Source organism: Amblyomma maculatum, chromosome 2 (genome assembly GCF_055883805.1).
Source record: "Amblyomma maculatum isolate TAMU_Amacu chromosome 2, ASM5588380v1, whole genome shotgun sequence".
Taxonomy (NCBI): domain Eukaryota; kingdom Metazoa; phylum Arthropoda; class Arachnida; order Ixodida; family Ixodidae; genus Amblyomma; species Amblyomma maculatum.
Window position 1 is genome coordinate 158,094,073 of NC_139345.1, and position 16,204 is coordinate 158,110,276.

Here is a 16,204-nt window from a genome sequence, read left to right on the forward strand (position 1 = left end):
CGCGCCATGAGTGGCAGGGAAGACAGTGCACGGAAAAATCAATTTCTTCACTTGTGGGTGAGAGGCCAAAAAGTACCAAGGGTGGCTCCCAGCCTGGAAGAAAATCTGACATGGAAGGAGCAATATATGCGCAACCTGAGGGATGTCCTGGGAACAACTCGGTGGGTGGTTGCAATGGAAGGTCTATCAACTTCACGAAAAGAATGGGAGGACAGCAAGGATCCAAGAACTTTGCGATATGCTTTCGACGCACTTTACGCGAAGATATGAGCGCTCGTGAGAAATGCGCATGTGTCGTAAGGGCTAAACCAAAGCTCTAGCAGCTTTAGCCTATTAATGCACTCAGCCGGCCACCTTAACTGTTCATATATTTGTGCTACCCTTGTTACGACTCCATTTCCAGGTATCATGTCGTGATTTCTGCATTTTATGCACTATTAGTGAAAGTCTTCGCTGAGACTACGTACAGGCTCGCGCGTAGAACAACGGATCATGAGGTGAACGCTGCAGCACGCACCTATTTTTGTTTTCTAATGTAAAAAGAATTTTCCGGGTTTTCTTAGCTATTTTGTATGTGATAAATACGCGGGGCGCGGTTTAGGTGTGCACTGAGAAGTGTGCTAGTTACTGCGTCTTTCCTTTCCTAGAAGACAATTTTTTTTTTTTTACTTTGGCAGGCATCCGCCTGTGGTTGAGCGATGTGGAGTTGTATTCAAAAACGTGGCGGCGATGCTTCCAACACAGTGATTTAAGTGATAAGGAGGAAGTATGACTGGGAATAGCAGACAACTTTGACGGTTCTTGTGCTGTTCCAGCTACCGCGCGCAAAGCCAGAATGCGTTCCTCGCCTGGCAATTCATGATCTCTGGGGTAATTAGCTGGTGACAGCGTGAGGTCACAGCGTCGTTCGGCGGGTCGACTTCGGAGCGCCGTGTGTACCAAATACAATCGAATATGGGCGATTGTGGCATCGCAGACCTTATTGTTATGCATCTGAGAACATTGACTATCACGTTTAAGCGCAAATGTGCCCGGTGAGCGCACACGACTGGGCACGACCGGTGCTTCTCATGCTGATATTTTATTGCATTTAAGGCTACCAAGCTTGTTGAAATTAGTGCGAGGTTAACGCCATCTGACGGAACGCTTATCTTACAAGAATACGCTTTCGGAAAGGGCACTTGTCGTTTTGTCGTATCTTGTAAAATGCGAGCACACTCGTTCATTGTGTAGTCCTTAGGATGTAGTCCTCGTAGGGCACCACAGCTAGCAGTGCACATGGCCTCTAGGTCTTACGTTCGTGTGGCACACCCTTTCCATTCACACTGCATGATTAGATTCGAATGAGTGGGTGTGCACAGTGTTTTCTATGCATGGGTGAATTACACTGGGAATTATCATTTGCAGAAAACGTGAATGGGGCTTCACCTGACCATTAGTATTATATTTTATAGTGCACATTTAGTACTAGGGTGCCTTTTTTGCATTGCCAGATATTTTCACACTCTGCGCATGAGTAGACATTTAGTTTTATTATTCAAAGTAATGGATGATGGAATGTTTCTTGTCTAGTGCTGTAGTACTGAATGACCTAGTGCCTTTTTTGCTTTTCCTTTTGTGCATCTTTCCCTTGACTTCTTGTTTCAGTGCATGTGAAAAAAGTTTAATAGTTGCGGTAATAATTTTTTTTCTTCTTGCCACATCTAGAGGAATACGCTGGAGTGACTTCTGCTCTACCAGGTAATTAGGCACTTAATTTACATATTTTCTTGCTTTTCCCAAGAAAATCCGAGAATCGGGCTGTGCATGAGGTGTGAGCATGTGAACAAGTAGTGATGAATGACTGGCTGGGGTTACACGAACTGTTTTATCAGCGGCAGCATTGAAGGCTACATGCTTGCCAAGTAATGGCTAGTGCTGTGGTCCAGAAGTAGAGAGAGATTATGAAAAGCAGCTTGTAATCGCAATACAGCAGCCTCAAGTTGGTATTAAGGTACTGTAGTTTACTATTGTTATGCAAGGCACTGATGTACAGCTGCAGATTTTATATTGATACCCTTCGAAGAGCTCCACTTTTCGGTACTTGCTGAGTACGATGCTCACTCAAAGGAATGTTATGAGAGATTGTATGTATATATATTTTTTTTCTTTTTTTTCGTTTATACTCGTATATACTTTGCGTTTTAGTGACACCGCAGTCATACGCAAGGCAACTTCCTTGCCCAATGTCAGTCACTTGTTGCAATCTTTTTTCTTTCTTCGCGTGCACTGTGGCCATGATGCCTTTAAGAATCTGGCTGCTCGCGAGACAGCGCCATAATTATCTAGAGGTGGAATAAAGGCTCACTTACATTTAACATGTGCTTAGTCGAACAGCCGAGGCCACACCACCGCGCTGCTTACCTAAAAACAACTTAAGATATGACACTGTGAGCGGTAGCCAATTGCGAGGCCTATCCGACTGCAGAGGCACTCGTCGCTGAATTGGTGATGTCACTGCCAGTGGGAGTATTACATGGCGCTTTCCCTGATCTAACTGTGAAAAAAGCTCATTCTTCTTCGTGCTTGTCCTGTACTGCTCTTCTGTGGGCTGATGTGACAATCAAAAATAGCATGAATAAAATGCGCGGCTATTTCCTCCGGGCGGCAAGTGTGCTGTCGACCTGACCCGTGCGTGGAGCCCTCGAGGGATTCACTACTCTGCAAGCAAGTCCGTATCTCGCCTCAGCTGTAGGGTTGCAGAGGCAGCGTTTGAGCGGGCGTACTGCAGCAGAGACCCAGAAGCAAGGTAGCCACGATCACTTTGGCCAGAAATTGGGGGCGAGAGTGTGATTTTGGTTTGTGTAGCCCGATATATCCTGCTCAAGTGCTCTGCACAAGGGTGATGCTGACTGTACCTCGCAGGCTGGGCTGAATAGTTAACTTACAGATACTTAACTTATACATTGGCTTTCTCACCTTCCGGCCATCATTGTGGGATGAAAATAAGGTCCCTCGTTATAGATAACTTTTTCGGGGTTTACTGCAGCCCATATAAATAAGCAAAGTTCTCTTCTACGTGTACAGGGCGACGGGTGTCGAGAATTAAACATGCGCACTTTATTGTGTCTAGGTACTGTGCCTGCAAGCGCGACGCATTTTCTTCATTACTATCAAATGCATTGTAGAGGACATTTGCACAATTTGGCTGCTATAACGAAGCGTGTAACGGAACGCTCGGTGTCCTGGTAGCTGGTTGAAAATAATTTGTCATCATTTCTGTTTTACACAGATCCGTGTGGCTGCTTAAGAAAGCCAGTAAAAGCAGGCTCAGTGTCCCAGAAGCTGGTCGCAAATAGTTTGTCATCATTTCCGTTTTACATAGATACACTTGGCTGCTCTAAAGAAGCCAGTAAAGGAACGCTCAGTGTCCCGGAAGCCGGTTGCAGTTTGCCATCATTTCCGTTTTACACAGATACACTTGGCTGCTATAAGGAAGCCAGTAATGGAACGCTCGGTGTCCCATAAGCTGGTTCCAATTTGCCATCATTTCGATTTTAAAGATGCACTTGGCTGCTATAAGGAAGACAGTAAAGGAACGCTCGGTGTCACGGAAGCTGGTTGCAATTTGCCAACATTTCCGTTTTATACAGATACACTTGGCTGCTATAAGGAAGCCAGTAAAGGAACGCTTGGTGGCCCGGAAGCCGGTTGCAATTTGCCATCATTTCCGTTTTACACAGATACGCTTGGCTGCTATAAGGAAGCCAGTAAAGGAACGCTCGGTGTCCCGGAAGATGGTTGCAATGCAATTTGCCATCATTTCCGTTTTACACAGATACACTTGGCTGCTATAAGGAAGCCAGTAAAGGAATGCTCGGTGCCACGGAAGCTGGTTGCAATTTGCCAACATTTCCGTTTTATACAAATACACTTGGCTGCTATAAGGAAGCCAGTAAAGGAACGCTTGGTGTCCCGGAAGCCGGTTGCAATTTGCCATCATTTCCGTTTTACACAGATACACTTGGCTGCTATAAGGAAGCCAGTAATGGAACGCTCGGTGTCCCGGAAGCTGGTTCCAATTTGCAATCATTTCGATTTTATAGAGATACACTTGGCTGCTATAAGGAAGCCAGTAAAGGAACGCTCGGTGTCACGGAAGCCGGTTGCAATTTGCCATCATTTCCGTTTTACACAGATACGCTTGGCTGCTATAAGGAAGCCAGTAAAGGAACGCTCGGTGTCCCGGAAGATGGTTGCAATGCAATTTGCCATCATTTCCGTTTTACACAGATACACTTGGCTACTATAAGGAAGCCAGTAAAGGAATGCTCGGTGTCCCGGAAGCCGGTTGCAATTTGCCATCATTTCCGTTTTACACAGATACGTTTGGCTGCTATAAGGAAGCCAGTAAAGGAATGCTGGGTGTCCCGGCAGCTGGTTCCAATTTGCCATCATTTCGATTTTATACAGATACACTTGGCTGCTATAAGGAAGCCAGTAAAGGAACGCTTGGTGTCCCGGAAGCCGGTTGAAATTTGCCATCATTTCCGTTTTACACAGATACGCTTGGCTGCTATAAGGAAGCCAGTAAAGGAATGCTCGGTGTCCCGGAAGCTGGTTGCAATTTGCCATCATTTCGATTTTATACTGATACACTTGGCTGCTATAAGGAAGCCAGTAAAGGAACGCTCGGTGTCCCGGAAGCTGGTTGCAATTTGCCATCATTTCCGTTTTACACAGATACACTTGGCTGCTATAAGGAAGCCAGTAAATGAATGCTCGGTGTCCCGGAAGCTGGTTGCAATTTGCCATCATTTCCGTTTTACACAGATATATACTTGGCTGCTATAAGGAAGCCAGTAAAGGAACGCTCGGTGTCCCGGAAGCTGGTTGCAAATAGTTTGCCACCATTTCCGATTTTCACAGATCCGCTTAGCTGCAATATGAAGCCTGTAATGGAATTCTCGGTGTCTCGGAAGCATATTTCAGAGTTTGCCATCATTTCCGTTTTACACAGATGCGGCCTTTATCAGTGAATGGTAAACAAAGCATGAAATACTTGCAGGGGTTATCACTGTCAAACGAAGTATAGCCAGAAAGCATAGCCTAATGTTTGACTTTCTTACTCATGTCTACATGATGTAATCGTTATTTTTTGGTATACTTACCCGATACAAAGTTTTTCTATGGGCCTGGTGCGCTGCAGTTTAAGCTGTACATGTAACGCCATCAAAGAGCCACCGCGCTCAGCTCCGCTGCAGCGGCGCGCTTGATCGCGGTGACCACGGCCTCCGGGTTTATCCTGGAGTTACTGTATAGGCTTTAAAGCTTATAAAGCCTGCAAACTAACTCTAGTTTAAACTAGGGTGCCTCGATGCGCGCACCCGGCCCGCGCATCGAGGCAACATAGTTTAAACCTCCTTGTTGCGCCACCTGGGAACCGCCGCTCCAAATGGCAGAGATTTCAGCCTACTGAAACCTGGCTATAATGAGCGTAAGTACCCTCCACCTCCCCTTGGTAGCTAAGCGGTTCAAGATGCTGAGCTACCGAATCCGAGTACTCGGGTTCGAACCCGACCAGTTCGAAGGTGCCCAAAGGTTTTCTTTCGATGTGAAGGCGCTACAAATGTCATGGTCAGTCAGTGGTCGGTCATAGGCTCCATCACTGTCTCTGTTTTTCGGTGAACTTGCAAGTATCGACTGGGAAATTTGCACGTTGTACCCACATAGCGGAATATTTAATTACCCACGCGAAGTCACGTGAGTGTAGCCTCAAGAAACAGCTTAGTCAATCACAGCGACAGCACAAACAAGGTCGGTATTTTTGGTTGGTAGTGGCGAGCGTATGAGTGCTTTTCCACTAATAGCATACCTAAATATTCAACGGTAAAGGTTTTTGACACTTCAGTTCAATTTTCCACGGTTGAGACATTTAAGACGCGGCTTAGTTTCTTTGTCCGTTTGTAGGGAAAGCTACACTAGGCCATTTGGCCTACTTATCCAGCCTGCTTCCTAAGCTAGTAAGAGCTTATTTCGTGGAGCTGGGCAGTGGCCACTGATGCGCATGCTCCGTTACCATGGCAACCAGCCGAGCCGTGCCTCAGGCGTTCCGAAGCTGCGCTCGCTACAGAAAGGAGGAGGAGGGTAGCGGCATTCCAGCAGATGCGCGCGCCGGCGCAGAGAGCTGACCAAGTGGAACGGGAAAGCGTCCGCTGGCCTAGAATGCCGGTGAACTTAGATGCATTCAACGGAGCACTGGCTGTGTTCGATGCTACGCTCGGTCGTCCACAGCCAAGCTTTCGCTTCACATTCGGTTTACTGGTACTCCCCTGATGGGGCTGGAACAGGTCGGTCACCGCCGCTTGCGGTGGGGGCTAGCCTGCCACCGGATTTTTATCTGTTGTAGGCCGTCATTGCACCCGCCACCGCTTTGGTGGTGGACGACAGCTGTTGCGGCGCGCGTCTTTCTCTCCCTCTTCCTTTTCTTTCTTCTCTATTTTCTCTTCTGTCTGCACGGTTGAGGTGTCCACAGAAACCAAGTGAGACACCGCGCCTTTCCCTTCCTATAAATAAATCAGGCAGCGGAGGTGGCTCAGCTACAGAGCCTTCTTTCTATCAGGCACAACAACATTCGGTTTAGCAGCGTTGAACGTACCCCTCTAATTTTTTTTTTCAAGGACGGCATAGAGTCCGCGCTCTCGAAAAGAAACAAAGCCGCTCCTTTTTCTGGGCCTAGAAAACCGTCTGCCTGGACGGACCGACCCACCGCCGCGTGAACAAATCCGCGCTTCGAAGAGGAAAAAAAAGCTCCTACGTCCGCCGGGGCGAGCGTCGAGTCTGCCGGGGCGGCGGCCTGTACCGTTCAGAGCGCGCAGATCGACGAAAGCCGCTAACAAAGGCTAGATATCTAGCGAGTTGGCCTTTATTAATGCGAAAGCATTACTTCGCTATGTTTACAGATTTCTGTCCGCAGACCGTGTCCGCAGAAAGTGTCCACAGAACGTGTCCGCAACAGTTGTAATTGAGAAGTGCTAGAGGTTAATGAGTGGTGTCAATCGATAGAGGCCGGTGACGTTATGTTGTGTCCGAAAAATAATTACAGCAATAAGTTAATTGGGTAATTAATTAGAATAACTGGTTAACAGGAAAGGAAAGGTGCAGTATCTGCCACACTTGCTCTGTGGACACTTAAACCGCGCCGAAAGGGAAGGGAGGAAGGTGGGAGGAAAGCGGAAAGAGAGAAAGAGGTGCTAGTAGTGTATATGACGTCAAGGGTGTGACGTGACGCAACCGGAAGTAGAGCCGAAAAAAGGCCATTGGAAGGGATTGGCACACAATTTGAATGTACCAACGACTAAAATGGGCAAACAAGAAGTGAATTAAGCAACTAGAAGCAACCAGAAGCATTAGCAGCATCCGTGCTTTCGCGTCACTCCAATGCAGTTTCTGCAGTGTTCTTTGATTTTTGATGAGGTATACGTAGTCGCTACGTAATTACTGTCAACCTGCGAAAGAAGATGTTTTATAAGTCCGAAACAATTCGGCGACATCGAAAGTGTTTTTCGTGTCAATCGCTCAGACCTAGCTTATTAAATCGCCATCCACCCTCAGGCGGGGATATCGCAGTATTTTGGTTGCGACATCATGATTTCTATCTAGAGTTGGGAAGGCATTTTAATTTAGTTTTCTGAGCAAAATATGCATATTTTACGGCAGTACACACATCAACATAAATAGTGAGAGGATCATTGTGCATTTTTACTAGGAACACTACTTGAACGCAGTTTTCGTTAGTGCGTCCTTAAAAACTTAGCCTCGTCTACTCGCAGGTCGTCCGTTTTTTTTTTTATTTTTTTTAAGCGAAGTTGGTGCAGCCACTATGAATTTTAACCAGCGGAACGAGTATTCCGGGACATTAGGGCAGTTCAAGTCGGCGGCGAATAACACTGGCGCCCACGAACTCTAGCATCCGTAAATGGCGTGCTTATGGAGCTTTCCGAGGAAATACGAAGGCGCCTCTCCGGCACACATGCATAAATTATGCTGCCTGAAGTAAGTAGTAAGGGTTAGGAGCGGCACTCCCTAGAATACGATCTCTAGGTTAGTAAACTTAGTCCCGACTGATTTAGTCTAACGGTTTTGCTGCGTTGCTTATTGGATGAGAACTGTAGTTTCTGTATGCGTTTATAACGAAAGCTGAGACTGTGTATGTACTAATAAGTTGACTATAGTAGGGGCCGTGAGTAATAAGAGGGGAAATCACTATTGAGACAAGAGAACATCCGACGTTATGAAGCAGGCAAAACTTCTGAGGTAGCGCTGCATGTAGCTAGAAGGGAAGTCATACAGCATTGTTGGCGGCAGCTGAAAGAAAGCGCGCTGCTGGAAGAAATTTAAATGTGGGCGAAATTATTTTGTTTGTCAATATTACTAATGAACTGAACTTTCGACTCACCAGTGCTGTGCTCGTGTATTGAACAAGAATGTTGTGTAGTGTAGAAAAAGAGATGCTTAATTCTGCGAACAATGTCTTTGCTGCGTGGACGAAAGAATCAAGAAAAATGTGGGGTCTGCAAAAGGAGCGACTGCTGCTTTCCAATTTCGCGTAATCGGCTAAATCGAAAGTCCCTATTTGTTTACTCGAAGTACATATTAGGACCTTGCAGATATTTTTGGGTGCTTTTAGAACGCATACAAAGTATATTTGATTTTTTTTTTTCAGAGCGTGTAAAAAGCGTTTAGGGCTCATCCGCATTTATCATAAGGGGGGAATTTAGTGATATGTTTTCACGGCTTACAACATTTAGATGTATCATTTGCCGCACAGCCAGTGGTTTAGGAATTATTTGCTGTGTCCCGAGTTTAGTTTCTGCCTGGCCTGAAGCAAAAACACATCTGCTTTCACATAATGGCCACTAGCACTACTTCACGTTCATTCGCACTAGATGTACCGTACATAAATGCTTGGTCTTTTAAGCCTGACTCAGCTTATGCGGAACAGTGCTTTGCTGCTGTGTCGCTCGTCTTTCGTTTTTATCTTTCTTCTTTTCATCTACTATATCACCCATCTTTCCGTCTTTGATTGTGTGGTTCAGGTTTCTGGTCTGTTGAGGCTGCCGCTCTGACTTTTCCTTCGCAATTTTATTTTCGATTTGTCGCGTAAGCAGCACTTTATTTTTTAGCGGCACTATAACTCCGCCGCCTTTCAATGAAATACCAAGCCACATATACGCGCCAGAATGAATACAACGTATTGTTGTGAGGATTAGAATGATTCTGCCAAATGCCTTTCAAATGTCCCGTCGAATTGTCTTTTTTCCTCGTTTCAGACAAGGATGGTCGGCCTTCAAAGCCAGCTCCGCCACCCAAGCCGGCCTCCCTCAGTTGTGCTCTTGAATCACGGCAGCATTCCTCGTCTCCGGCAAAAGGCACGTACTGTCACCCTCGTGTAACTAAGAGCGCAACGAGCACGTTCAGCATATTTGCCTTCTTGGTACTATGCCACTTAGCAGACCTTGAAAAAAAAAAAAAATGTTTCGCTACCTGCAAATCATTTTTTTGTGAGTCGCACTTCAGTGCTCGCTCTTCCCGAGTACAGTGATATCGAAGATAACTGAATTCAGGATGGCCCAGATTCTTTTGCAAATTTTATTGAATTTGGCTGAAGAACATTTACTGACGTTTTTCTTGTATGGCCTGGGCCACGGACCGGGAACCTACATTGAAAGCTGTGCTAATTCCTTTGGTCCATTTTTCTCGTGTTTTCAAGTTGATAACTGAATTTGTTTCGGCATGGGCCGAAACATTCCGCCAAGCGATCGCCCATAGATGTAGTGATGAAAGCTGCTGAGGAGGGCAGGCCAAGTTTAGCCTTAGAAAGCAGAATGTCCTCTCTCTCTCAGTGGGCACGCTTTGTGCCGTTTAATATAAAAGAAGTTTGGGACCAGTAGCTTTTAATTCAAAATGCCGATGTTTTCAGGAATGATGATGATGATGATAATAATAATATAGGAATGCGGTTAAATGAGAGGTAAACAGGTTAATGATTCACTACAAAATTGGCATTGCGCCTTCAAGATATGGCACGTCATTGCTCAGAAATAAAACGAAAACATCAATAAAGTGTGACTGGCTCAGAATTGTACACACTGAACATGAATAAGCCTATAAGGGAGCAAAAAGAGTAGCTCGTCCTCTTGCGCACTTTCTATTAAAGCCAGGGCATGCTGCCCGAGTCCCGAGGCAGATCCTCATCACTAAAGATACGAAAGCCAATTCTCAGTCGGAAATGTTCTAGCAATTAAGCAGATTTTAGGTGAGGTTTTCTGTGTCCTCTAATTAATAACATCTAAACTTCTGGTGCAGCGTTTCACTGCCTCCTTTTATTGCTAACTGCATCAAATAAATATTGTTTAGGAAGAAATGGGAAAGGACAGCAAAGAGAGTGAGGAAAGCTAGCACGCCACGTCAGAGGATTCTGGGCCATGGCGCTGTTCATGTTCTCGATCGACGATCGCGCGGTATACCTTCAAATCGCGCGAGACTGTGCATCAATGAGCCTTCAACCGTTCCCAACTCTTTCTTATTAAAAAAATGTCAACCTGACAGTTCTTTGCCCCACTGCACACTGCGACCTGCCTCGTATGTAACTCGAGACCTGTGCGCATGGACGAAAACGAACGGGAAAGCGGCAAAGAAAGGCGAAACAGGGAAGTGGGCATTGTTTTTCTGCCATAAATTGAGGTTCCCGTCAGGAGTAGCAGCGCCTGCGCGCGGTGCTTTCGAATCCTGTATTAGGCGTAACAGGAAGAGATAGGCACAATTTTTCCCGCTCTACACGATTGGTAACGCTATTCAGGAGCATCAGTAAATTAGTCACGCTATGCCAACCAGAGTAATGCATATAGGCTATGCGACGTTTTTAGAGCGCAGCTCTTGGGCGCCCGTTCCTGGGTTTCGCGTTGGCGTCGGCCTCGTAACCAGCTCCGCACCCCTTTAAGCCCCCCAGCTCAGCCCCCTCTTCCTGCGTGGCGCCGACCGCGCGTGTTATCTGATTGCTGTGCGCGCTCCCCCGTTCGCCACTGCTTATACCATCTCCCCCCTCTTCTTGCTTGGCGGCGAGGGTGCTCTCCGGTTGCCGAATCGCCGGCTTGCTATCAGCGGATCACGGTGCATGCATCCCAAGCCGAAACGCAGAGTCACGTTCTCTGCACTCGTTAGCGGTGTCAGCGGCATTAGTCGGTCGCTGCTATCTGTTCGTCGCTCAACGTTCCTATGGGCCCACACGCTGCCTCCCGCAACTTCCCGATAACTTAATTGCTCTCTTCATTTCTCCGACCACAAAGCTTCTTTCATGACAGCCAAGAACCGTTAGTGTAGTGTTTCTTGAAGGAATACGTGTGGAATATTTAAAAAAATGTGTCTGTAATTGTACATACGTGTCTTGCTCGAAATCTTTGCCTCAATCTATCGAAAAGGCGAAACAGCTGATGAGCTGCGCTAATATTTCGTATTAAGAAGTAACGCAATCGTCGGCAATTTTTTTTATACAGGTAGTTTCACTTCGACAGGTACAAATAGGCCACTTGTTGCGAAAGTGAAACTGGAACTCAGCCTTTCTAGCGCGAAGTCTCGCCGAGTGTGTTATGATAATCTAGTGCATGACGGCGCACATGCCCAACTGATCGCTTGACCTTTGACCTTGAATGGTGATTTTCAATAACTTCAAGGATCTCGTGACAGGTGCATGATGATGTTAGCTGAACACGTAATATTAAGCCGAAACCAAGCAAAACAGAGCTGGCGCTCGCCAAACTTAGTCCACCGCCCTTCAACCACTGCTGATGTTTAGAGCGGTACATTTGTGGTCTGCAACTGCCCAGTTCGCTGGGTGTCGACGAGTAGCCTTGAGCTCTTCACGAGGCCCTACCTCGTTTACAGCCTCTGAGTGGGTATAAGGACCTCTTCTTCGAGAGGTTCCACCTCATTTTCTTATCCTTAAGTCCCGAGTTCGCCTTGTGTCGGCAAATGACCTTCAAGGTCTCGCATCGTCAAACTATGTTCCGGATCGGATGCATGGTGTTCGTTTTGGTGGTCATCTAGCTACTTCACCATGTAGTGCATTCACACTAAAAAAAAAAAAAAAAATTGCATTGCAGCGCCAGGGATATGAACCAGTCGGTTTCGAACCCGAGTGCACGGATCCAGTAGCCGAGAGTCTTAACCACTGAACCAATGTGGATTTTTCTCTTTTTTTTTACTATGGCGTTTTTGCCCGTTGTAATAACCAGGTTGGGCTAAATCGCCGTCATTTCTTTGTGATGTGCATTCGTTGATGATGTTTTGCGTGACGTTCAATGCTCTTGGTTTCCTTGCATTCTGCGCAGAGATTCATTTCACCGCGGAAGCGTGCTCCCAGCTGCAACTACTGAGAAAGCAGACCAAGGATCTGCGGTTGGAAGTACGCAACCTACGGCGCATGACACAGACCCAAGCTGTGACCGCCCGTGAAATGATTCGAGAAACGTGCCTGAAGATTAAAGTGAGTCTCCCGCCAGCATGCCCGTACTACTGAGAAGAGTGATATTAGACCACGAGACGAGATAGCGACAAGCGATCATACTGTCTAAGAAATATCATGCGCCTCAGCTCCATTAAATAAAACGAAGCTTTGTAGACAGCGAAATTAAGGATGCCGAAGGAAACTTAGTTGGCGCAAGACTAACGTAAAATTAGTCGTACTTTAATCATGAAATTTTAATCTCGTGGTCACTTGCATCAGTGACTGCGACACTGACTTTCTCGCAAATTTGCACAAAAAGAAAAAAAAATGTATTTTTCAGCATGCAAAGTAATTTGTATTTAAGGTAAAGAGTTGGCGTTTTCAATTACAAACTGTTGCTTCTGTTCATTGCTGGGACACAACTTTTCATGCACTGCTTCTTCCGGTATGTGATTAGTGGCAATGATTGGACGCGTGCTCTTAGCGTGAAAAACAAAAGTAGGGTAAAAGTTATGACGTTTTTACAACTATTACTGCTACTACTACGATCTACTATTGCATTTTTAAATGCTACAGGTGTTGTACTTGGCATGACGGTGGGTTAAAAGGAGCAGTAGTACATTCAGCGAAAATATCATGTGCCTTTCATATCTTGCGGGTATATATCGGCATTTGGAATAATTATCATTCCTGGACAATTTATTACGGTGAGAAAATGGCGTCCTTCCCTGGCGAGGTATGGATGTATACATGAAAAGCTTTACAGCACCGGAAGGGCATATTCAAGGCTGAACCTTCTTGCAAAAGCAAGGCATCATCTCGGCCAAACGCAACCATCTTTGCTCAGCATTTGCCGGCACGGTGAATTGCGACGTACGGGACCAATGTCTTCTTCCGCCCAATCCGTGTACAACAGCACAGGCTTCACAAACAATCCTTCCCAATACGAGGAATGTGTTGGCAATATCTTCTCCTACGTAAAACCTGTACATTGTCAACGTGCTCCTATAATGGGCCTGTCAGCATGCAGCTTTTCTATAAGACACAAGACGCGGCTCGCCCCGAAGCGCCGGTGTCCGAGAAGAACACGATGGTTGCACGCTCAGAGCCCGGCAGTCGGAACGCTCGAGAGAAGAACCGCAGACTCAGGCAAAACGTTTGTCTCAAATTTGTTTTCCGGCCCTGGCTGGTATCTGGAAGATGATCTGTGCTACCTAGGGGATTTCGTCCTGCACCAAAGAATAGCGCAATGACTGCGCTCTAGCGCTGTTCCTTGCGTGCATGCCCGTGGCCATCGGGAATCATGCAACAAGAGCAGCGTTTCCGTGACACATGACAAGGAGAACGTGAAGTCTCGTCGTCCTCAGATGGCTCGGGTCTACAGCATCCTGGACAGTGGAAAAACTTCTGGCCCGCTCTGAATAAAAGTGTCTCATACTCTTCTGGGTTTTTAAATTTCACTGATATCGCACAGCGCGCGGGCGCCTATTGCGTTAAGCCTTCATCTGTAATCGTGGCCGCTGTGGCCGGGCTTCGACTCAGGCAGTCCCGGTCTGTATAAATCTAAAAACAATCTGCGTAGTTCCTGCATTTCTACTCCAGGCATTTTAGGCGAGCGAAAAATGGTTAGAGTCAGGCTGAACACCTTATCGCATTAAACGGTGAAAGCTTGTTAGCATTAGCGCCCGAGAGCTATGAAGGGGAAGGTTGGTTTTAGCGTCTCTGTACTAACGTGAATACTCAGCCTTGTTTCGGTCGCACTCTTCGATTCGATCGCGTTCCTTGCAGGTAACATCGATCTTGCAGATGAACGCGACAAGAACAATAAAGCGTTTGCAAAAGAGCGTCAATTATCAAAATCGTATTTTATTTATTTATTTATTTATTTATTTATTTTTTTTATTTATTTATTTATTTATTTATACTGCAATCCCAGAAAGGGATTTTCGCAGGGTGACACGCCCGTTGAGGCGTGTCACCAAGAAGAACAGAGCACCGAACCGGAGAATACACAGGCGAACTGTAAGCGAACCTGTAGCGTCCCTTGCGCTGCGCTCTGGTCGCAACTCGCGGCATGGTGCCAGACAAAGAAGAAGGCACTAGGCGCCACAGTGCGAGGAGCGCGATAAAAAAAAAAAAAAATTGAACACAACCCTGTCCGAGATGGTTCGTCTTCACCTTAGCTCCGACAGATTTGGTGATCCGGCAATACACACGCAACCCCACCCGCATTCATCGATTACGCTTGTGTAGCTGTTTTTGTAGGTGTTTGTGGATACTTCGAAACTGTAATATAATAAGATTAGAGGCCTGTTTGATTTATTTGTATTGTGGTTACCTAGTTAGGATAACGTCAATAACAAACTTATGATTTTTGTTTTTCAGGTGATGCTAGCTGCAGTTCAAGTGGGTGAAGATCAGGTTTGTGCAGAACGACTTAGGGTATCCAGAGAAGAAGACCTCTACAGACAAGATGTGACACGACTGGAGAAAGACCTGTCGTAAGGATGTTTTTACCGAATTTTAATTGTGGATAGTGTCGGCAAACGTACTCCTTTTTTCCGTATGCAAGCCCTTTTGTTAATTTCTACATAATGTGTGCCAGGACATGGATATGTGTATTCTTTAATTCCAACCAGTATATTCTGCGCAAGCTCACTTTACAGCCTGGTAGCGCTTTATTATTTGGTAAGGAAGAAGTTTTTCTACTCTTAGTGCTATCTACGCATCTCTTGCAATGCTCTGTCCATATACCAGATGCCACTGCCAACATTAGCCAATGGCTAAAAATAAAATGTTTGAGATAGCAGAGAGACCCCAATTTCATAAAGCTGCCAGCCATCTTGCACACCACCGGTATTTTAGTTTTGCAGTAAACTTTATTCGTAATTGAGACAATTTTCCTAAATTACTCAATGATTTTTAAACTTGGAGAACATCTGCAGAAAACCTCATTCTATTATTTGCCACAAAGAAAGCCTCGGATGTGTCTATTTTTTCGAGCTCCAAAGAAAGTTCGCGAAAGGAAAAAATCACATGGCATTGCACTCGCGCGCCACGATTGTGCTGCTGAAATATTGCATTTGTTTCAAAAAAAAAAACTCCATTATATGCACTCAAGTGAAATAGAGACTTCATTCCTGAGTATCAGTGATACTGTTGGCTTTTGAGTAATGAGCCAGCACATCGTCATGTGCCCATCAAGTCATGTGCCCATCAGGCCATGTGCTGTCACTAATTTGTTTACTGAAGTTTTCTATTCTCCATCTGCAGCATCATTGCACTGTGTTTTCTTTCTGAAGTTCTGGAATCTGAAAGCTTAGTTTATCATGTCGCATCATTTCTGTTGCAGCGACCTGGAGAGTCAAGTAGAGGAGCTCAGGGGCAACGTGATCAACCGTAGATGCCGTGTAAACATGAGCAACGTTGAAAGCATGGCTCTAGTTCTCAGCAGGGCCAGCAAAACAGTAGCAGACCTGAAAGGCAAGTGTTTTCTTCTTATTTTTTAATAGATTGCATCTGTCGCAGGTGCTTAGTTTGGAGATGAAAATGACATCTACAATTGGTGGAGAAGTAAGCCCAATGGCACGCATGCAACAGGAGATATTTGGAATCATTATAATAATACAGTGGCACCCACTGCTGTCCCTCAAGAGGCAGTTTTGTAATACATGGCAGTAATCTATCGCTTGCAGAATACCACGGCGGCCTGTTATCAAA

At 45.8% G+C, this 16,204-nt stretch overlaps 1 protein-coding gene and 1 long non-coding RNA gene across 7 annotated transcripts in view; one reads left to right on the top strand and one right to left on the bottom strand.

Moving 5' to 3' along the window:
* The window catches only part of LOC146200263 (coiled-coil domain-containing protein AGAP005037), a 344,563-nt gene that overhangs the window by 280,078 nt on the left and 48,281 nt on the right, over positions 1–16,204 (top strand). For 5 of the 6 annotated variants that reach the window (XM_084595461.1, XM_084595456.1, XM_084595457.1 and 2 more), the window contains 5 exons: positions 1,708–1,740; positions 9,312–9,410; positions 12,369–12,523; positions 14,870–14,985; positions 15,837–15,967. In XM_084595461.1, the coding sequence (XP_084451587.1) occupies positions 1,708–1,740; positions 9,312–9,410; positions 12,369–12,523; positions 14,870–14,985; positions 15,837–15,967 (534 nt within the window). The remainder of the gene's footprint in view (positions 1–1,707; positions 1,741–9,311; positions 9,411–12,368; positions 12,524–14,869; positions 14,986–15,836; positions 15,968–16,204) is intronic. The other variant, XM_084595458.1, reaches the window with a different exon arrangement.
* Positions 1–16,204, bottom strand: part of LOC146200264 (uncharacterized) — a 186,890-nt gene that overhangs the window by 139,293 nt on the left and 31,393 nt on the right. The gene's annotated exons all lie outside the window — the stretch shown is intronic.